The sequence below is a fragment of the Myodes glareolus genome, chromosome 14 (genome assembly GCF_982192425.1).
Source record: "Myodes glareolus chromosome 14, mMyoGla1.1, whole genome shotgun sequence".
NCBI lineage: Eukaryota > Metazoa > Chordata > Mammalia > Rodentia > Cricetidae > Myodes > Myodes glareolus.
The window spans coordinates 42724977-42749205 of record NC_142039.1 but is presented as its reverse complement, the minus strand read 5'-3'; the positions used below and the strand labels follow the sequence as shown (position 1 = coordinate 42749205).

At 43.3% G+C, this 24229-nt stretch overlaps 1 protein-coding gene across 3 annotated transcripts in view; it reads right to left on the bottom strand.

Moving 5' to 3' along the window:
• The window catches only part of Dcdc2 (doublecortin domain containing 2), a 198550-nt gene that overhangs the window by 75854 nt on the left and 98467 nt on the right, over positions 1 to 24229 (bottom strand). For all 3 annotated transcript variants that reach the window (XM_048428154.3, XM_085699324.2, XM_085699325.2), the window contains one exon: positions 17462 to 17621. In XM_048428154.3, coding sequence (XP_048284111.3) covers positions 17462 to 17621 — 160 coding nt within the window. The remainder of the gene's footprint in view (positions 1 to 17461; positions 17622 to 24229) is intronic.

The following is a 24229-nucleotide window of genomic DNA, read 5'->3' as shown; positions in this document are numbered from 1 at the left end:
ATTATGTGTAAGTGTGTCTGTGTGTAGATATGTACACATGAGTGCAGGTGTTTGTGGAAGCCAGAAGAGGGTGTCAGATTCCCTGAAGCTGAAGCTATAGACAGTTGTGAGTTGCCATGTGGGTGCTGAGAACTGAACTCAGGTCCTCTGCAAGAGCAGCCAGTGCTCCTAACTGCTGAGGCATCTCTCAAGCCCTGTGAGTCATTTTAAAATAATTTTTCATTATTACAAAACAGTCTAATAACAACTATAATTGTGATTGTGATGAATCAAGATAGAAATTTTGCATAGTTAAAAATATGGGTCTCAATCTAAAATAAAAAACAAAACCAGGGTTGAGTCTGGAAAGAAATTCCCAATGCCTAAAGAGGCTGTGTGTAGGTTGTATGTGACAGATACACAACAAAGACTGGCAGTTACTCCAAGAAGAAGCCACAGTTTTTTTCACGAATGGGGGCACTGAGTAAACCATGCCACCCATCACCACTGTCAGAGCTTTTATAAACTAACACAGTGGTCTGTGAGGCCCTGAGTTTACTCCCCACATAGAAAAAATAATGGAAAAAAAGAAAGAGGCAGGAGGATTAACTTGAGTTTGAGGCCATCCTGAGTGAGCTACATCATGAGTTCCCCGCCAATCAGGGCCATAGAAAAAAACCCTGTCTTAAAATTAAAAAAGAAAAAGAAAAAATAATAATTACAGCAAATCTCTATTGTCTGATAAACAAATCTCCAAACAACCTTTCCCTTCCCTGATCATATTAAATTAAATTACTATTCTAATTTGGAGGCTTAATTAACATTTAACTACTCTTGGTTTAAAATGCATTTGAGATTTAAATACTGAAATTAGACCCATATCTTTTTCTTTTCTCTCCAAATTATAGGCCCAGAACTTCTTCACTCAGATAAACCCCAGTCCCCAGTCAGCAGCCGCCTTCTCTGTGCTTCCAGAGCATCACAAGCCACGCCCACCTTTTCCTACAAGTACAACTCAGGTATAAGCTTCATTAGAAAACCATGGGATTTCACACACACACGTTTACGCCTCTTCCCTGAGAAGCATATTCATGGTGTTGGCCATAAGCTATTATAAATTAACTGACCAAAAAACACCTGGTGTGCATGGAATGAATGCTTACAGTTGTTTTTCATTTTCAAAAATCACAACAGGATGAGAAATGAGGGCAGAGTCCTCATGCTGAAGCCTCCTTTTCTCTCCTCCCACTTCCTTTCTTCAACTCCATTTCCAATCGTCAGGGCTCTGCTGTTGGGTCAGATACGAGGGGTCACTGTGTATTGGAAGCAAGGAGGAACAAAGCCAGGAACGGCGATTTGGTTTGAGTGCGACGTATGTATCTGAAAATGTTGTCACCGGTTGCTGGTTCCGTTTTGAAAAGCTGTGGAATCTTCAGAGAGCGGCACCTTGATAAAGGTCAGAGGTCACTGGCCTGGAGGCCAAAAACCTGACCCCACTTCCTATCTACTCTGCTTCTGGGTTACAGATGTGGCGTGACCAGCCGCTTCACACTCCTGCTGTCAAGTCCTCCCTGGCATGATAAACTGATTCCTTCTTAAGCCATGAGTCACAATAAGCCCTTAATTTTCTAAGTCATTTTTGCCCAGTACTCTGTTACAGCAATGAAATAGTCAGATGGGCACCTGCCCAATGAAACTCAAGTTAATGGCTGATAATGGTTCAAATAGATTTCTGTGTTCCTAATCTGGGGGTCAGTCCTAGCTAACCCCATCTCCTCTCACAGATACTGCTTGTCTCAACCCTCTCTCCATTTTGCAAAAGTGTTTTCTTACTCATCTTAGTGCAGTTCCATTATTACAAAAATGCTAAGTAGCAATAATTGTGCTTCTAAATTATAACCTCAGGGTGAACCTGGCAATAAAATCTAAAAGGAATTTGTATATTCTCCCAACGAAGATTTAAAAATTAAGCAGGCAGCATCCCTCTACCTTGCTAAAGAAACGCTTTTATCCCTTCTGTCTCAAACTTTCAAAAAACAAAACTTCCTGAGTGACAAACTCACTCATCTGAAAGTTACAGAGCGACATGCTAATTAAGTAGAAAACTCTGTTGTAGCTAGCAAATCCTGACAAATTGAAACTGCAATAAATCCCAGACATGCTGGGGTAAAAAGGGCTGGGTAAAGCACATATGGAAGCCGTGTGCCAGCAACTCTGCCCACTGCTCCTTTAAGGCTTCTGTCCTGGGAGGAGTTCTCCAGGACACCCTGAACAGTGGCAGCCCTCAAGGCTTATTCCAAAGACAGACTGAATTACCAAGAACTGTGGAGCCAGCAAAGGATGAAGGACACAATTCTTTTATGTAAGAAAAATGTTATCATTCCTTTTAGTTTGTAATGTCATTTTGACATGGGTACAGTCTGTCTTGCTTATGGGGTCTTTTTGGTAGTGTAACCGTTGTGGAAGACAGTCACACATTTTGAGACAACAAAATTTTTATGTCATACCCAAAAGAATAGTTTCTGGATGCACAGTGCCCTCTCCTCACAACCGCTTTTTAAGACACTCTACACCAGTGCTCTTGCTATTATTCCACAGTGCTTAGGAACTCCACGGAGGGCTCAGTCTCTATGCTGGCTTGAGCACTGGATCCTTTCTACACCTAGTGCTATGCACACCAAGTGGCTGACATCATATGAGCGACCGTATGTGGATAACCACCCACACTGACAGTACACACAGGATGGAAACTGAAGAGCTCCTCTCTGCTCCCTCCTCCCCAACAACAGAATCACATCTATGTGGTATTTATACATAACATGCACAGACTAATTTCAGCATGTGTAAGCTTTGCACACTATGACCATGTGGGAAACTGGAAGCATGAAGGTCCTGTTTCACTTGATTTAATACCTTGAGAAACAATAGTTGCCACTTATTAAATGTCACGTAGCTTTTGCCTTACAGCAAGATGTCAAACCTTTCTATATATTAACCCTCAGCTCTGCAAAATGGAAATTATAATGACTGCCTACTTATTGGTATGTTTCCATAAAACAAACGAGGCAGCATGGAGTATAAGGGCTACTTGAATCAGCATTGACCCTGTTCTTTTCCTCTCTCTCTCTCTCTCTCTCTCTCTCTCTCTCTCTCTCTCTCTTTCTCCCCCAAATCCACATCAACAAGAGAAGCTCTCCACACTCACAGTCCCCGCAGATCCAAACAGCTCATAGTACCACATGGGCCTCTCATTGTGTGCATGTTCCCTGAGACCAACTCAACTGTTATCCAGGCCAAGCACTATGTGTCCCCAATTCGGTGTCCTGCTTTCCGCCTCACACAGAATTGCATGTTGAATTCAACCTGTCATATTGAGGTTTATGTTGGAGTGTTAACCCCCTTAAACATCCCAGGATTCAGAAGGACCACTATAGCAGGCAAAAACTGGCTAAAGATATCTGAGGGTAAATAAATTAACTCACACAAGTCTTTTTATCATGTCCCATTTGTTCTTTCTACGCTCTCTCTCACTATCTCTTGGTGTTCCCCTCTTGATGTTCCTCACTGTTCTTCCCATCCCACAAAGTTCCCAGTTTGTATACCCACACAGACACAGTTAACAATTCTCTGGAAAACAACAATGATATCAAGCATGCATTTCTTAGGGTTAACAGGATGGGTAAAGTAGACACCGGTTGTCTTACTACTGTCTCAGAGGGGCGTGTTTGTGAAACTCCCCTGTAGATACCAGGACGATTAGTGTAGGGCTTTAAATCAGTGCAGAATTCTAAGAATAAGTAAAAAAGAGGCTTTGTGTGTTGACTACATTTGTGTGGTTAGTTAGAGCTTGTATCAGAGTCTTGCTAGCTGAACTAAAGCGAGTTGAACCTCTTAGCCCTAGAGATAACATCTAAGCTGGATAGAACAAAGGGGAAACTATGGTAGTGTAAAATTTAGAACCTGGTATTTCCAGCTTCTCAAGCAGTGACTCTGTTCCCACTGACACCTAAATGAGAAGTGTTTCCTTTCTCCGGGGCCTTTTCCAGAATTCAAGTCACCCAGTATACAGTCTATATATCAAGATTATATGGCCAAAGGAAAAGTCACCCAGTATAACAGTCCATGCAAGAGTTATGCCCAATAATTAAAACATTGCTGAGGTATTTGGGATGAAACCCACTATGGGGAGAGGGGCACCATGGCTTCACAAGGTTTGCAGAACAACAACTATTTAAAAGGCAGGCTCCCAAAGCTTTGCCAATTGGGTGCAGTCTAGCGATTTTGCCAGCTGTACTCCCACTGTATATGGCCTGTGGTCACCAGCACTGGCAGCTCCGCACTCAACAAGCCTCCCTCTCCTGTCTACTTCACTGTCTAAGGCTTGCCTCCATTGCTATCCCTTTCCTTGGCTACTTGTCTAGTCAACTCCTGGGTCTCCGAATCTCAAGGTAATTCCCCAGACCTAGAATCCATAAGATCTACCATGGACTATCTCCCAAAAAACCAGAAAGACTGTTCTGTTCCTTCAAAACCTCCTGAAATTCACAGCTAAAAGCTCTCCCCTTGCTGCTGAAGCTACCTGATTAGACAAGCCACAGGACCATGCAGGGTTGGGCTAGGATTCTGTTCCCACAAAACATAATCTTTCCAAGCTGGAAGAGTCATCTAAGCTCCCCAAGCCTCTGTCCCTTGGGGTACAGTTTCTGGATGAGAATCTCTTTATTCGTTTGAGAAGTTGTGTGTGAACAATGCTACAGGTGGGCATCGACAAAAGTGTAATCCTAGTGGACAATTTACCTCTCAAGCTGTGCTGCCCATGTCTCACTATTTCCAGAATATGCCATGAAGGTGCAGATTTCTCCACCTGTGCTCAATCTCGCTCTTTGTCCCCTTTTCTCCCATTACACTCTTCAGTGTCTGTGGTGTCATCTCCTGAATGTCATGGTCCAGAATAAGCATTCCTCATAACATCCTTTCCTACACCTCCTCTAGACAATGATGGTTTAATGCACATGCTTGAGAAGAGGTACATGCACATACATATATGTGTGCTCACACACATGAAAACATACAAGAAAGTGGAAAAAGAAAAAAGCAAGAATTTGCCATTGTGATGGTGGCTGAGGTAGAGAAACACATGAGAAAGCCAAGTATATTCCAGAACCCAGAAAAGTCTGAAGAATCTGAGGCCCTGGGCGCCACTGAAGACTGGGAACAGGACTAAGTACAGAAGGCCCATGTGGCAGACTGCTGAGGAGAGTCAGTCTCCAGATCTCTCCTCCCTGGCCGAGATCCCGCCTAGACAACATCAGGCACAGCTGCAGGCTCCAGCGAGGCCCAGCACTGACGGCAGGAGCACGAGATAAAACTCTCTCTGTGTTACACAAGTAAAATCCCACAACTCCTCCCACATCGCCGTTTCTGGATGCCAAGTTTCAGCCTCTCTCCAGGGCAACTGCCTTCCCACAAGACCGGAAGAAATAAGAAGGATCCAGAGTCATCCCAGCTTGGAGAAAAGATTACCCACATGACTAAAACGCTGCAGTTGCTTCCAGATGTGGCCAACTCCCACCAGCTAACAGTAGCCACTGAGACACAAAACATTCACACTCACCCATTAGTGCCTCGCTCTGATGTGAGCCAGCTGTTGAGGTTCAGCAGGTGTTTGAGTAAAGCATCTGTTATAACTGAGGCTGACAGACACATCACACACACACACACACACACACACGGAAGCACACACAGAACAAGGAGAATTCAGAGAGATTTTAGCAATTCTGGGAACACAAACAGACTTTAAAAATATAAACTAATACACTGAGCAAGGCTCATATAAGTAGAAGTGAGGTACAGTGGGTCATGTACTCCTCTTCCTGCCATCTTGGTCCTGTGGAAGAAACAGGGCGACTTCTACAAGGCAAACATGTCTGGAAGGCTGTAGTGTGAAACTGTTTCTCGGGAGTATTAGGGAGGTCTCAGGAACCAACGAGAGCACTCAACTCTCCTTAAAACTGAACACATTTATGCCCACGATGAAACTGAATTCTGGTCAGGCAAGAGATATGCTTATGCATATAAAGCAAAAACAACACGGTGACTCCTGGAGGTAGACAGCACTATACCAGCGTGATCTGGGCGAAGGGACCCGGAGACCATGGAAACAGTGGCCTGGCTCATGCTGCATCCTAGTGCCGCCTCTGCAAAGGCCAATGGACACAGAAGCCACGAAATGCTGTACCCTCAAGGATTTAAACTAATGAAAGTAAAAATATAGAACTGGGGGAGAAAAGAATAGATATCATCTTCATTTTATTGTTTTAATTATGAGAACACAAACCCAGGCCAGGGAAGGGAAAGCGAAAGGAGTAACAGGAGAGCTAGGAGACAAATCTGAAAACATATCCTGGAAATTGAAGTAAAAAGACAAGAAATGGAAGATTAGAAGGGGAAGAGATAAAAATTAAGCAGCCCAAAAGATTTGCATCCCACTGGAAATTTCAGCAGAAAAAAAAATACACAACACCCAGTAGAGAGTAGAAACTTATCAGTGCCATAAGAAACAATATGCATAAATAATACAGGAAAACACCCCAGCACTGAAAAACATGGGCCTCTGAGATCATGACCTCTACCAAGTATCAGGAATAACCTATGAGATTCACACTACACCACACCATGTCAAGGTGAAAAGTCAGATTATGCAAGTTAACAAAATTTTAATGAAAATATTTGATTAACAGAGGTGCACAAAAAGACATTGTTTTTAAGAATATTTCTATAAGAAAAGATTAAGCAGGGCAGTGAGATGGGACCCACAATGGAAGGAGAGACCCTTCACAGATGCACATATGCCTTTGTGTGCATACACACACATATACACACACATACACACACACACACACACACACCTAAAGAGAGTGAGAGAGAGACAGAAAGGCAGGCTCACAGGAAGGTTGCCTCTGAACTTCACATCCGCTGTCTTCTTCAGGATGGGGAACATGCATCCCTGCCATGAAACCCCACTGAATTTCCTCATCACTATTAAGGGAACACAAATTTAATGAGGCAGAGGACAAAATAAACGGCAGCCTAGTCTCTTGTTATAATTCTTCAATTTGTGCAGAACATGAGGGCTGTCAAGTACAAAGTCTTTTTTACTTTATTTTTCTCTGTCATTAATAAAGACTATTACTGGTCCCTGTGTGCACATGCCATTGTGAATTGATGAGCTACATAATGATCCGTGGGACAGCAGAGCACAGCCCTGTGTCCTAAATGACAGCCTTGACAGTGAGCAGCACCGAGGAGTCACAAGCAAGCTTTGGAACACTTCAGCACTTTAGCTTCTTTATCAATAAAATGGGCTAATGGCAGCAATAACAACATCTGCCTCATACAGCAACTTGGGGATTAATGAAATGCACACCTGACATGCTCGGTGCAGTCCTGGCACACAATCACCAGAAAACGCTAGGATGCTAGTGCTGCCGGTCAGAATTGCTTAAAAAGAGCTTCCAATCGAAACCCCCCGCCTCACAACCTGAGGGTGATGCATAAAAACACTCCACTGTGTGGGTGCCCTGCCTCTTCCCCCGGTGGTCATCTGTAACAGGGACCCATATGGGGGACAGCAAGATCATTAAGGAGGCTGAGGCAGGAGGATAATGAGTTTGAGGTCAGCCTGCACTGCATGGTAAAAGCCTATCTCAAAAAGGCGAGGAGGAGGAAGAGGGATAAGAGAAGGAGAGAGGGAAGGAAAGAGAACAAGAAAAAAGAGTCAGAAAGGAAAGGAGGAAAGGAAGAAAGAGAGACAAAAAGAAGGGAGGGGGAAAGCAAGCAAGCGTGAAATATTCATATCACCAAGGCTCTGAGAGAAGCTTGGAGGAGACAGCTTAGTAGGTGAGACTGCGCTGCTGCACAGACTTGAAGATCTTAGTTCTGAATCTCAGACTCCATATAAAAGGCCATGGGCACTCCTGTAACCCCAGCACCAACCAAGGAGGACTGCTGGGTCTTGTCGGCCAGCAGCCTAGCTCCAGGTTCAGTGAGAGACTTTGTCTCAATGAAATAAGGCAGAGGGTAATAGAGCAAGACACTCAATGCCTTCCTCTGGGCTCTGCAAGTGTGTACACCAGAGTATACACACATATACACTTGCGTATGCACATGCAAATGCACACCTGCAAAGAATGTAGAATCTTTCAGTAGAAAATGTGGCTTAAACTTGCACAATCCATTTCCCAAATTTACAGTTTTGAGCATTAAACTCTTATTGTTAGAAACATCTATCAAGCCTTTGAACGTCTGCTCCACAAAGTCCACCTTAGGAAAGGAGCTGGGTGAGAGCATCCTCTTAGCACAGCTCATCCATGCTAAGCAGTGGACTAGAGGTGCTGTCAGTCACCAGCCAGAGGGGCTGAGCCTCGGCACCTGTCCTCCGATTTATGTGGAAGCTCGGTGTGTCTTTATTGGAGCACCAATTCCCCCTGGAAAACAATTTCTCTGTGTGGCCTCCTTGCTGGTAAGCACAGCAGTGCCTCTGAGGACCCAGCTACAACTGAGCTATAACTTGCAAAGCAGGACATATGTCTCAGTGTGAGCAGTGGTTATGATGGCATTTTGAAGGGAGTGAAATTGGACCAATTTTGAATTATTCAATTGTATAGAATAAAAATAAGTGGAAAATCTCTAAATTTAGGATGCTCAGAAGTTCTTTGTAGATATTTTATCTTTTTCTTTCTCCCCTCTGCGGTAGCATGCAGCGTGCTGATCTCCAATAAAGGTTCTATCTTGGGCTGAAAACAACTAGGGCAGCAGAGAAGAACAAAAATAGAGTCAGACACAAAGTAGGCCAGAGTCTACAGAGACGTCCCAGCATAGTGCATGCTGTGGAAAATAGCCTTACCCTGTCTTATAGTAGCAACTAGCCATGCTGGTTCTCCCGCACACTATCATAAATGAACACTGGGCAGGAAGGTCTTGTTTGTTCGAAGAGTGCTGTTACTTTTTATATGAACAAGATAGACAATGGAAGCCCAAAAAAGAGTTCATACCAACAGAAAAAAAAAACTGTTAATATTTTCATGGCAAAACACGTTTTGGCACTTATAAATGGTGGAAGGAATTTGACTACCGAAATGAAAAAGAGAATTTGATTCTACTTCACACACACACACAAAAAAAAATCTCTTCTGCATAAAGACAGAATCATAACCATTGGAAGCAAAGGTATAAATTCATAGGAATTTATACCTTTATAAAGGTGCAAAGGACAGAAAATGCAGCTACCCTGAGGTTTTGCTCAGCATGTGGTACCCAGCAGGCACTCATAGATGCTTACAAGTAAAGTAGCTTCTAGAAAGGAGGCGGGGCTACTGAGGGCCTCCCAAGTCTCAAGCCATAGAGAAGGGTTTGCATCCTGAGCATGAGATCTAGGGTGTTCAAGTAACAGCTTAATGAATAAATAAGGAAAACTGAGGGGGTCGCAGCTCAGGCCTGTGGTAACAGCACTTGAACCACTGAGCCAAGAGGATTTTCACAAATTAGAGGCAAGCCTGGTTATATGAAAAGTTCTAGACTAGTGTGGGCTACTCAATACTCTATCCTAAAATAAATAAATAAAAATGTAAAGAAAATATTAAAACAAGCAAGTCAAAACGAGTAAGTCAGTCCGGTCTGGTTACTTGATGCCGGGGGTCAGGCTCTCAGAGAGCCACCTTTTCCAGTGTTCTCGGGAGAGATGCTGGAGTGAGGCGTAGAGAAACTGAGAACTCTCCAGAATGTAAGACGTTAACACTCTCAGCCCTGGAGGAAGATAGCATAACTCAATAGTGTCTCTCACTCCTGCCCACTACAGATATTCACACAGGAGTGTCTGCCTCTGATCCTGTTGCTTGTCAGCCTGGGCATTTTCAGAACCATTGGCTGGCTACTAACATGCCTTTGGACTCTGGATAAACTGCCTTTTCCTTCTGCATTCCCAGGCCATTTCCAAGCTAGGTAAAAGTCATTAAGTTACACTGAGAACTTGAAAACAAAGCTTGTAAAACGTCAGAATACTATCTAGCACTGACTTGCTGCCAAGCTTGAGCATCGTGGCTGTTGTGACTTGATCATAACGTGGGCATTATGGGCCACGAGCATCCATGCACACACTCTCAACAGCTACTCTGCATCTTCCTCCACTGAATGCCTGTCTGCTTCCTTTATATGTGACAGATGAGACAGGAATCATTGGTCCACTAGTGACCCAAGCCCCATGCTGATTTCATTTCACCCCATGCCTGAGAAAAGAAAACAGGGCGTGAGGAGGGATGAATGGCAATCCCAGCTGCTCCTGCGGCACCCTCGTCCTCCCCTATGAAGTGCATGACCTAACAGCCTTTCATGGCACCGGAAGACCCAAGCCCAGTCTCTACCTCAGATCCCAGAATGAAAAGCAGGCTGACCCAATTTTAGTTCTTTCTGAAAAGTGGATGGATCTTGCTTCAGCTTTAGTATGCCTTACAAACTTCTCCTTTATCTTAGTAAGCAACAAAAGGCTCAGACCTGACTTTGAATACAGATGATGCTGTGGAATTGTTGGAACCCCAGGCAGGACACAAGAGAAAAGGTCTCTGTTTAGAGGCAATGGGCAACATCTGAGAAAAGTACAGTTGGCAAGTCAAGCCCAGAACCCCCAGCACATGCCCTCTGCAGTGGAACATGCTAAAGGAAGAACCTCAGTGTCCCACCCTGAACCCCTACCCTCACATTTCCATCTATGGAAGCTTCCTGAGGCCCAAACCACAAGGCTCAGGCCTCCAGCAACAATTTGACCCAGGGCAATTCTTTATCCACACATAGTAAGGATAGCATAAGTTCTTGATTTTCTGGAATGGAATTTCTACTTCATTTTCTAGTAGAAACATCCTCGCTCTTATGGGTACCTCATATGCCACCTGTACAATAAAATGACTAAGTTGAATGATGGTTCGTAAGAAATATACATACCCAATATAACCAGAATCCCAAAATACCTACTTAAAATGAATTTTTGAAATACAGTCTTTCAAGGGTTTGAAAATCCCTATATAGATTGGTATTTAGCCCAATCATCATCAGCGAGGCTTCCTCTGGCAGCTGATGGGAGCAGATGCAAAGACCCACACCCAAATATTACACAGAGCTCAGGGAACCCTGCAGAAGACAAGGAGGAAGGATTGTAGGAGCCAGGGGGGTAAAGGACACCAGGAGAACTCAGCAGGGCTCACAGGGGCAGCAATCACAGTCTGCACGGTCTGCTCTAGGTCCTCTGCATCATGCTGTGGATGTTTAGCTTAGGGTCTTTGTGGGACTCCTAACAGTAGGAGTAGGGGTATCTCTGACTCTTTTGCCTGTTCTTAGGACCCTACTGGGTTGCCTCATCCACCCTTGTGCCTAGGCTTACTGCATTTTGTTATGCTGTGTCTAACTGATATCACTGGAAGGCCTGCTCTTTTCTGAGGGAAATGGAAGAACGGTGGATCTGGAGGGGGTGTGGTTAGGTTCTAATGCCTACTCTTTGTGATTCTAGAGTATAGTGAAGACCAGCTGATACATCCAGATTTATGGACTGAACAACAACTGCACTCTTGGACTTTCCACTGGTAGACAGCCACTGTTGAACTAGTTGGACCACAGACTGAAAGCCATTTTAATAAAACACACACACATACACACACACACATACACACACACACATACACACACACACACATACACTGGTTGGGGGGGATCTTCATTCTGTCAGTTCTGTTCCCCTAGAGAACACAGGCTAAGAACTGCCCCAAGTACCCACTGTCCTCCATCCCTTCCCTGCCATGAGGACTGTGCCCTCAGACTGTGCGTACAAAATAAGCCTCTCTTTCCTTAAGCTGTTTTTTATCAAGTGTTCTACCTAAGTAACAAGAAAAATAACTAGGAATGGACAGGTGGCGTGGCAGTTAAGAGCACTGACTACTCTTACATGGGACCAGGTTCAGTTCCTAGCATAAAAGGTGGCTCACAACTGCTCCTAACTCTAGTTCCAGAGGATAAATCACCTTTTTCCAACCTCCACTGGTACCACACACACACATTGTACATACATACATGTAGGCAAAATATAAACTAGAAGGAATGAAGGGAGAAAGGCATAAAAAGGAAGGGTTGAAGAGAGAGAATATTAACACACTACCCAGCTCCGGACTGCACAGTATTCACACTAAAAGAGTTCCTTGCAGAGGCCTCAGCTCAGCATCTGCTATGCCTCAGCGGTTGTTTACACCACACACATGTAAGACAACAAGATAGGAAAAGAACTCTCCTAAAGAAATACAGAAGGCCAAGGTGTGGGTCAGTGGTAGAGTGCTGGCCTACCACATGCAAGACCTTGGGTTCTAGTCTCAGAATAATAAAACAATAATGATTAGTGTTATAAACCTTATTGATAGTCATCCATCTTTCAGTTTTTCAGACTCTCACCATTAAAGTAAATAACAAAGTATATACTCTAAAACTAGTTTTGTTAATAGAAATTGAATTATACAAATTAAGCATGCAAAAAATTAGCAGCCCCTGACTGTGTAGAATATTATTGTACAATATGCTGATCCTATGAGGGGTAGAACCCCATCTTTTAAGAAACTGGTATTTAGTGAGGCAGTGGTGCCACTTGCCTTTAATTCCAGCACTTGAGAGAAGCAAGTGGATCTCTATAAGTTCAAGGCCAGCCTGGCCTATACAGTGAGTTCCAAGACAGTCCGGGCTACACAGAGAACCCGTCTTGAACGAATTAGAAGGAGGAGGAGGAGGAGGCGGAGGAGGAGGAGGAGGAGGAGAAGCGGCTAGAATTTAATGAAACAGACTTTGATCCATACACCACAATACACACTGTACGTGACAGTGATCAACAGAGGAACAGAGAACACAGATCTCCCGTTCATCAGATGAACAGGGTAGCAAGAGCTACCAGAAAACTTAATTACTTCAGCTTATGAAGCAGAACCAGATCATCTTGGTGACCTCCTATGTATATTCATCTGATGCACAATGTCCCTTTCAAGGTTAGGAGTCTGGAAAGCATGTTTTCCAGATATGCTTTAGTGTTTGTCCCTAGAGTTTTTGGGACAGAGAACCATTCAGGTGCCTAAGCTGCTTCACAACCTAACCAAAACACTCAGGTCCTGGTATATATGATGTGATTTTTGAGGATGGTGTGCTATAATGCTTCATGCTTGGAACAGTGCAGGCAAACCGTGTGCAGGCTGTAGCTATTACAGAGCTCTGGAGCATGGCTGGTCAAGGGCAGTCACACAAGGGTGTACCATTCGGGAATCCTCTACCGGTGCTGTACCTGCTCTCATCGGGAGTCTTAATGCACAAGGACAAAACTGTATGAACAAAACAGAGCAATACAGCCGGAAGCTGCACTAGAACAATACTGGTTCCCATGTGAACACACACACATACACACGCAATACATGCACACAAATATACACACGTATGCACACACCAAAGAACCATGTATCCTTCAAACGACGACAACTTTTGCCTTGTGCTTCACATTAGTACTTGGCTTTGAAAGCGTTTCAGCACACTATAAGCCACAGCAGTTCGGGCTCTTTTCTTTGCAGTCTTTCTGATATTTCTAACTAAACTCCTATATTTTCAGTATGTTCTAGTTATCTAATATTAATAATAGTGCTGAATATAACGAGCCATCCAAAATGCCGTTTCTAAACATTCGACACCATCTTTTTGTTCACGGCGGTAAGGGTGTCTCGTTATCTCCTCCAAAACATCTCTCCAGGCACCCAACACGAGGGAAAGGGGAGCGAGCTGTGCCCTGTGCCCACGGCGGCTGATCTCATAGACAGTGCTGAAACGCACTGCATACCCACCTTCATCAATCACTCACCAATCTTACTTTGCATCTTGGCTACAAAAGAAAATGGGATTTGTTTCCCTGAAGAAATATGTCACTGCTCTGCCTGAATTATTAAGCTTTACTGTTACAGAGAGAAACAAGAGTCAAGGAAAAAGAAAGGAAGGGAAAATAAAAATAGAGCCAGGTCGCCATCTACAGTCAAAAGGCAGCATTGCTGGGTCAAGGAGCATTTACTTCACAGCTGAATATCAGTAAATACAATTTTTTAAAGCAAAACAGGTGACTAAAATCGTAATTATTTCTAAATATTATAATACTAATAGTATACATCTAAAGAAAACTGGAATATTTGTTTATATTTTAACATATACTAGAAAATGATCTTAATTATTCACTAACACTAAAATTAAAGACTGAAATATAACTGCACAGCTCTCCTCGCTTCATTGATGGTTTTGGCAGGAAAGACGAGGGTTCCATCTCCAAAAGCACTGCTGTGCATTTGTGCCCATTACCTGAGCCCCCGCCTCCGACACACTCCTTTCATTCATGATCTCTATTCCCTTTGCTTGAGCCCTCTAGAGACCAGAGCATCAAGACGCACACACGTGGTTCCAATTACTAAAATAGATGGCATTAAAGTAAAAACCTGCTTTGATTATAAATGAATCAAAGGCAGGGTTAGGGGAGAGAGACGTGTGATATTATAGTCAAGGACATCTTGGAGGAGGCCTTTCAGGAGAAGTTGCTTGGGTTTCAATCATGCAGATATGGATTGATTACTTAAATTTACTAAGTGGCAGGCTTCCACTATAGAATTGCACCTTTTCTTTCATTTTTCATGGAAAATATTTTTGAAAGTCAATGTTTATTTGGGGGGGTCAGATGCTTCTCCTATCACAAAAATACATGTAAATTCTTCATCCCAGCTCTTCTACATCTTCTAAATCAGCAGCATAGTCCTTGTGTGCTTGGGAAAAATCAGTCCTAAGACCTTCCGTTGACAGAGTTCCCGTTTACAGGGAATAATGAGCTAGGGCTGTTTAAGAACCTGTGACCTTCAAAGTACAAAGCTAGATGGAAATAGCCACTTAGGATCGGAGGTTACCTGAAGCAACTGCACATCTGTCAAGGCCAGGCACTGGCCACTGGAGGGGTCCACCTTTTCTGCTTACATCTTAAAAACTACTTGTTTCAGTGTTAAACACTATTATTATTATTATTATTATTATTATTATTATTATTATTATTATTTAAGAAGCTTTGTGAATTTCCACAGAAGCCAAGATGCTGATTATTCAACTCACCAACACAGTCTGCTACCCAATGAAAGGAATGCTAATCCGTTCCTGTGTTCTCCAGCTTGCGCAGGGACCACTAGCAAGCCCAAAGACTTAAAATACACATACTGTAAGTAGACATGGGACTTCTGTGCACTGATAAGAACCTTAAAGACAAAAAGCAAATAGCAAATCTCCTCCCTTAACTAAATAATTTATCAAAAGCTTTAAATGGGTCCAGCTTCTTAGTGGGGTTTAAAGTATTACAGAGACTCAGCCATCTTTAATTTCCACCATTATTTGATCAACATGTATTAAATGCCTTGGTTCTCTTAGACCAAGAACAGTGGTGAGAATTTTTAAAAAGAAGCTAGATATAGTAACTCGTGCCAGTACTCAGAGGGTTAAGAACTGCCATGAGTTTGAGACCAGCCTGGGCTAACATAGTGAGTTCCCAGTCAACCTGAGGTAGAGTGAAGCCTTGTCTCAACAAAACAAGAGTGGCAGCCACAGCCCATACATAGTTTTAGATTTCAAATGCAATACATGTTTACCAAATAAGGCCTCTTTAGTTGTAGCTTTCAAAAATGGCCTGTTTTTTCACAGCTAACTTTTCTTTTCCTGTCCTTCCTGCTATACAATAGGTAGCAAACAACACCTGCCAGCTATACTTCATCCTGACCTCCTCAGTGCATGTCTCTTGACAGGATATAACAGGCTATGGGTGTGCAAAGTAGTAGAGAAAAATCACAACTTGAGCTCACAATTCAGAGGAAGACAGTGGGGGCAGTGGGACTGAAAAGAGGGAGTGGACCTCCTAAGGTCAACAGCACCAGAAGGATGAGAACCCAGCAAGGGTAACAGCACGCTAATACCCACCAGCGAGATCCTGGGAGATAGGAGCCCGACTTCTCCTTCTCTGGGGAACCAGGCATGCATTTAGCCCGTTTCTCCCTGCTGTAGCCCTGGGACATGCACCTAGGGTCTCATGCACATCAGATAAGTGCTCTACTGCTGAGCTAAGTCCTCAGCCCTTCTTGTGCTTCAGGAAGCATGGGCTCACTAAACTCTCCAGCCCAGCCTTGACTTTGAGATCCTACAGCCTCAGCTACCAGGCCATCTGGTCATTTAGCCCGTCCTTTCAACCTTCAACCACTTGTCTTTCTCTGATTTTTTTTTTTTTTTTTGGCCCTCTGTGTGGCATCCTGTAAACCCTCCCAGGAGCCCTGCAGCTGTAAGTACCACCTGACTCCTCATGTCGGATGGATTTCCCATGTGGGTCGGGTTCTATTGATGACTAAAACATTCTATCATCTGTCTTCACCCCAAGCATCTTACACTAGTCTTATGAGGATGGGCCTTGAGTAGAGGAGGCGATGCACTTTGTTTCCAGCCAGCTGCTGTCGAACCTGAGTATCTCTCTCCATTTTATGACCCCATCCATTTGAGAATACACTTGAAAGACAGCAGATATAGCCCAACTCTACAGAAACCTTGTGTGAAAGTTCACTGTTTCATTGCACCTGCCCTGACCTTGGGACACCTCTATCTCACAGTAATGGATTTTCAGACCAGTGCAAATTGTTTTGCTTTGGTTTTTGCTTGCTTTTTGAGAACCAGAGAGCCTCAAACTCATTATATGGTAGAGACGGGCCTTAACCTCCTAATAGATCCTCCTGTCATTACAGGAATGCATTACCATGGCTGGCGCAAATTAGAAATTTTTACATTTATCTTATAGCTACTTTTGGTAAAGTTTATGTGTGACCAGTATTCACTTGGATATCGAGCATCTTTTCAAGAAAGATGAGTTATGAATACAAGCAAATCATGAGTGGAGACCGTCAACCCACAGAGGCAGTCACCAGCACTGAGAGTATGACAAGCAAGCACTCTCGGCGGGTGCACAAGACAGCAATGTTCCCTTTTGTCCTAATAAGACTGCCTTAAACAACAATCTGATCTCAAAGCCCAATAGAAGCCGAATGTGAGAAATAACTGCTTCTTATCCAATGAAAGTCTTCTTTGAACAAACTCACATACGGAAAGACAAAAAGGAATATCCCCTGTGAGCCTGGAGAAACAAACATTGTTGAGTTAAGAATGAAAACTCAGGAGTTGAAGAGATGGCTCAGTGGTTAGGAGCACTTCCTACATTTACACTCCATTCCGAGCATCTACAGGCACCTACACACACACACACACACACACAAATTAATAAATTAAAAATAAAAAATTTTAGAATTCAAAAGAATTAAAATTGATTCACAGTTTTAAAAAATAATAATATGAGCAAAACAAGAAACAAACTAACCATTGTTTAGGACTGCTTGCTGGGAATCCTTTGACTTCACTTTTTGTTTCACTTTTGTGGGTTTTTCTGAATTTGAATCTTTCTTCCCTTTCCTCTTCAGAGACTGAGGAGATGAGTTATCACTGGAGCCGATAGTTGACTTAGATTGGCGATAATTTCCCTAAATGACAAAAGATTAGATCATTACTATTAGCTAGTGAACTCTCAATGTATTTCCAGAACATGCATATGGTTAACTAGTGATCCCAGGGAGAGTCCTACATTAATTTCCAACTGCTGACCATGGTGCCACACTAGCTGAAAACACTTCTTCCCAGAGGCAGGAGGAAGGTTTGGCAGAGGAGGGAATCTTAAAATAATCACTCATATTGACAGGTGCCATAAAACCATTTTCCTTGGGGTTGGGGATGGAGCTCAAAGGCACAGGGCTTGCCTAGCACTTGGTGAGGCCAAGATGGTACCATGGTACACACAGAAAAACAAAAACAAAAGCCATTCCTTCGTTGGGGAGATAGATAGCTCAGTTGGTAAAGTGCTTGACCACAAAAGCAGGAGAACCAGAGTTCAAAACCCAAGGCCAACAGGGAAAAGTCAGGCATGGAGATGGTACTAGCAATCCACCTTGGGGAGGGATCACTAGAGTTCTGTGGCTATCTAGGAAGCCTATTGAAACTGATGAGGTTTCCAAGAACTGTCAAAAAAAACCCAAACAGGTGGAAGGTACCCCAAGAAACAACATCAGTGTTTGGCCTCCAACCACATGCATGTGCACACAATTCCCTCGTCAGCTGAACGGGGCTGATGCACCTGCCTTTATCCTGTCCCAAGAATGGAGGGGATCATGTGTGAAGTGACCAGACTAGTGCCTGACGACAAGGGTCTGGTCTTTCCTCCAAGATCAGAGATAATATAGCTATAGATGATATAGATATACAAAGTCATATCAGAGATAGGGGTGTGGCTTAGTGATGGAGTATTTGCCTAGCATGTGCAAGGTCCTGCATTCAATCTCCAGAACTGCAAGAATAAAGTAAGTAAATAAGTAACTCGACCATATTGGGTGAAATCTTTATGCAACATCTGTACTATCTGAAAATAAATGTAGTAATATTAAATAAACAAATCTGCCTGGAAGCCTATTATAACTGCTCATTTTAAACATTTATATATTCAGTCACCCAAAAGCATTTAAATGGTTTTAGCCATCACCCAATTAAGAATAGAAAAAACCCACAATCTTACAAATGAAGTTATTTATGCTATTTTGTCACAGCCTACAAGAAAATGAATTATGCATAGATTTATTAACAGTATGAAAACTTGTCCAAATCTATAACATTTTTGCATAATTTAATTTTCCATTCCAACTGCAATTTAAACATCCAGTTTCCATTTAATTATTGCATGATCTACAAGCAGAGATTTATTTTTTTTCTTTTCCTTTTTTCAGTAACTGCCTGGTAAAGAAAGACAGCATGGCAGACGTGGCGCTTCTGAAGCTGTTAGCCAAGACCCAGACTCAGACTACAGTCTGCTGTTAGTACAGCCTGCTCATCCTGAGATTTCAACACTGGGAAACTGTGACAGCAATAACCCTTCAAAGATAGTCAGTGCCTTTCAAGAAGTTTTGGGGAGGCTGATAAACAGAAAACCCAGTGAGGAAGGGAGGGACTTGTGATCCCAACAAGGGTGATGTTACTACTCTCTGGGAAAGCCTCACTCACCAGCAGTAGGGTGCGACTAGAAAGAACAGAGACCTCATTTCAGAGAGGGACACTCAGAGGGGTTCAGAATATAGGCTGATGCCCTTTCTTAAACAAAAACAGAGGGGGAGTGGTGGATTGGGGGTGGTGGGAACAAAGAGGGTGGGGAGAAGGGACTGGGAGTAGAGGAGGGAGGGGAAACTGTGGCTAGGATGTAAATGAAATGAGTATATTACTATATTAGAAAGAGAGGGAGGGAGGGAGGGAGGGAGGGAGGGAAGGAGGGGGAGGAAGAAGAGAGGAAGGAAGACAAGGCAGGCTGAAGCTTGGGAGAGGGCTCAATAGGTAAATGTGTTAATGTCACCCCTCCAGAAAGGAAAAGACTTCCTCTTGGGATAGCTTAGACCAGGAACAAGTAGGAATTCTCTGCCTCTCCTCCTGTGTCTTCCATTTCTCTGTGGTTTGTGATCTGTGGCCTAGCTGTTGTCTGTCTGTTGTATGTGTCTGTCCCTGTTGCCTGTCCCTAAGAGCTTTGTTCCGTATTTATGGAGCAGCATAGAAAATGTGGTATGGAAAAGGAATGCAGAATACTTTTTCATAGAAATCTTTAGCAGAGTTTTACAGGGAAGAAATTACTGGCCCAGAATATTACTCAGAACTACAAACAGATATTATCAACCTATATCCACAAGGTTGTTAAAGGTTGCTTTATTAAGCATTGCTTCCAACCTGTTGGCTTCTTTCAGCAAATGATAACTATACACACATGAGTACACACATGCACTCACACAAGTGTGCATGTGTAGGTACACAGGTTCCCCATTTTTCCCGAGGCGCTTTGCAGGGCTGTTCTGCTTCCTGGTTCCACTGCATCAGCTTGAGGGTGTAGCATAAAACTGCCCTCTCCTGTTATGTTAATTTCGCCTACGGCCCAAGGGTGTAGCTCAGAGAGAACTCTTCTGTCATGGTAATTCCACCTGCAAGCAAGGTTCTCACCCGCAGGCAAGGTTCCTGGGTCAGCTTTTCTCTGAGCCTGAGCACGCCCACCTGGCTTCCTCTTTTCTCAGTTCAGCTGCTGTCCGACCTTGGGTGCGGCCCCCTGACTTTTCTCTTTCCTTGATCCTGATGGGGGGCTGGTGTCCTTTTGCCCCACAGTATATATACCCGACTTATGCTTAATAAAGCTGCCATTTGCCACTTGCTCCTTGGCAGATGAGCCCGGTCTCTTTGTGTGTGTGTCATGTGTTTTAACCCCTAGGACAATCATCCGTTCTCGTGGGCTCGAGTCAGGGAAAGTGCGCGCCTGTTTCGAGGTTCGGGTGTCCACAGAAAAGTGCGGAAGCTTACAGATGGCGTCCCTGGGTGGGCTTTGAATAAGGACTGAAGAACCGCGTTCTGCCGTCTGTGGATCCACCACGAGAACCCCAAAGAGGTAGGGGTCCCCCCACGATCCGGAATCTGGCCAGTTTTGTAGTGTGCAATTGTGCACGTGTGATAAGGGGGTGAATAGTTTGATTTTTAGAAGTATGGGTGCCGAAAGGTCTGATCCAGAGCTGAAGGCCAGTGAGCAAATCAGCTGCTAAAATTCGTAATGAGACTAGGTACCAGGATTAAGATGACACTGCATAAGAGACGGTTTAGACTATTTTAAAACTCAGTCCCTGGCTCTCACATGCAGGGAACTTTAATTTTTGCCAAAGAGAACAGGCTGGGCGCAGCTAGCTCCCGGCTAAAATCCGTTCCCAAGGTTACAGGACCCAGCCTAAGCAAGCACGCTAGCAATAGCCGATGGCCATATAACTGCGGGCCTCGGGCTGAGAAAATATTCAAAGGTGTGTCTAACAATTCTATTAAAAGTTTCTGAGTAACTAAAGGCAAAAGAGCCAAAAAGAGAGAGAGTTTTGACAAAATAAGAGAGCGCAGCAGCCTTGAGCCCCAAGCCGTAGATGGAGCTGGGTATTACCCGCAGCTAATGAGCTGCATGCTAGGCGGAATGCGATCCGCCTGCGCGGAGGCCGACAGACTGTACAGGGTCCATACACGGGACTCCGGCAGGCTGCGCGACCGCGGCTGGCAACTCTAGGAGTCCCAGGAAACTGGCGGCCAAGGCGCGGAACGCCGCGATGCCAAAAGGTGCCTGCCACAAATGGATGGGCGAAGGGCAGGTTTACGTTGGAGGCTGTATGTAACGTTATGTGAGGCTCAGAGCGACACCAACAGAGCAAAGGCTGCGCACGCCCATGACTAAGGCCGGGCCAGACACAAATGCCTTTAAGCTGACAGAGGCCACGAGCCTACAGTTTTCTGGCAGGCAGTTGCTACCTTTGGGCTAGCTCAGAAAGCATGCCATTGCTGAAAAACTGCTTCAGCAGGTTGCCCGTATCCTAGCCGTCAAAGCCACGGGTCTCCATATTGCTTAGTAAATTAAAGGCTTATGTAGTCAGAAAAAGAGGGATATACAATAAAGAGAGAGTCTAAGAGGAAGAAAACCTCTAACTGGTTTACAATATGTTAAAAATATATGCAGGCTAAAAGTTAAAGTTCTTAAAGAAAGAGAGTAGTTGGGTGTGATGGTACACACCTTTAATTCCAACACTTCAGCGGCAGAGGCAAATTGAACTCTGAGACTTTGAGGGGCAGAGGTAGTTGACCTCTGTGACTTCAGGGTATGGCAGTACACACATTTAATCCCAATGCCTGGGAGGCAGAGACAGATCTCTGTGAGTTCTGGGTGTTGTAGCACACGCCTTTAATCCCAGCATTGGGGAAGCAGAGACTGTGGGACTCTATGAGTTCACGGACAGCCTGGTCTACAGAGTTATTCCAGGACAAAGATGTTTGAGGAGCTTATCTACAAAGAATCATAACTTCCCTCTGCTCCTGGAGTTGGATGAGGAAGTTTGAGTGCAGGCGATTATTCCTTGATCCCTGCTGGGGTCAGGTGACAGTCCCTACTGGGGCAGATGAAGGTTGTATACACGTGATCAGTCCTTGACCCCTACTGGGGTCAGGTGAGAGTCCCTCCTTGGCTCCCCATTTGGTGCCATGGTAAAAAGCTAGCCCCAGCAGAGCAATAAGCAAGCTGCTGTTTCTCCTCAACTTCATGCTCTATGGATTTCATTCAACCTGGACACCCTCCGCCAAGACTCGTGGGCGAGATCGGAAAGGTGAGGATTGTGGACCGGGTCATCCTGTAGTCTGGCCAGGATGCATTGAGGATTAAGATATAATTAAATAAGAGATACTTAAGATAATTAAGAGATAAGAGATAATTAAAAAATAAAAAATACCCCGGGTAAATCAGAGTTAAAGAGGTTGTTAAAAGGAACAGCTGTCTGGTTTTAAAAAATCTAATGTTTTCCTTTTTAAAGAAAGGTTGCTTACACATTTTTAGAGGGCTCCAGGCTAGGAGCGGGAGAACGGGTTTCTCAAATTATATTTTTGGAGCAGTAGCTCAACTATGCTAGATTTAAAACAATTTATTTAGGACTTAAGTCTAGACAGTTTTAAGTTAAAGATTATTATAGGTTCAAGGGTTCCTTAATTATACAAGATTTTAAGTTTACATTTTCTCGTAAGGGTAATAATTATTTTATTCAAAGTCTAAATTTTCATCATAAATTTGATGGACATTTACATTAAGTTCATGGATTAACTTTCAATAATATTGTCGATTTGGCTTATTTGATACTGTTTTCACGGATGAATAAAGATCTCTCCATTTGTCTTATGGCTTATAACTCTTATAAGGTTTAAAGTTCTTGTTATACAGGTTTTTTAATTTATATAATCAGAGTTATTCAAAACATTTTATAACATTTATGGCTATCTCATTTATCAGGCATGTTAAAGAAATACATTTGGGTTGTTTTCAGGTTCTATATTAATAAAGTAATTCTGCCATATACATGGTTAAACACATGTCCTTATGACATGATTAAACATCTTTTATATATAGGCCCAAAAAAGAGGTAGAGCTAAATTTTGAGATGGTATGTTGCCTAATTTTCTAAAATTCCAGACTGTGCCAATTTACATTTCCACCAATCGTGGAAAGGTTTCTCTTAAGTATAAACTGTGAACAATGTTTGATCTTGGTCATGTCATTTAAAATAAGATAGTCTCAAAAGTTATTTTGATTCACATTTCTCCTATGATTAAAGATGCCATATTAAGGATTTTTTAAATATCTTTCAGTCATTTTTAAGTTTGTCCATTGAGAGTTTTCAGTTTAGACTTGTTGCATATATTTTAATTTATTTAATTGCTCTTTGGAGGACTATTTCTGGAGTCCTTATGTTTTTTATATGGATTGATGACTGACAAAGATTTCCACATCTGTAGCCAGATATGTCGAACCTATTAATTATTTCTCAAAATGTTGGCGGGAGACAATGTGCCCCCATAAAGATAACAATTTTAATAATTCTATCCAGTTATGTAAGTGCTCACATACTGGGTCAGATAATTATTTTCTGCCCCTGGAAAAGTTCCAGGCAAAACTAATTCTAAAGGATGTTTTGGGGTTCACTATGCAGCCCAATATTTAGGCCGGTTGCAATGGCACAGGCCAATGAAATTTGCTCTTTGGAGAAGAGACCTGTAGGTCTCTAAGTTCAAGACCAGCCAACGTCAATACTGGTTGAGCTAAGTTTTTGTTCTGAGTATTTGTTACTCCCAATATGTAACATGGTCCAGTTCATGTATTAATTTGGGGTAGAGGAGTGGTTTATGTGTTTCTACAGGATGCAAAGCAATCCATTTGGGTCCCTGAACGTTTGGTGCGGACTGTGGATTCCTCTATTCAAAACCTGAGGATGAGGCGAGATCAAGAGATCCCACAGACAGGGCGGCAGAGGCGGAGATGGCAGATTCCTGAGAGATGACCCAGCACCTGCCTTTGCCCCTTTCCCAGCTTCCTATCTTTGCTCTGCCTTGATCTGCCTGTTTAGCCAAGGCTGCTCTACCCCCTGAGGGGAAGCAGCTACTTCCCCTACCCTAGATTGCAACATTGAGTACTCACAGCGGGAACCCTGCCTGTCAGACAGAAATACCATGGACATTC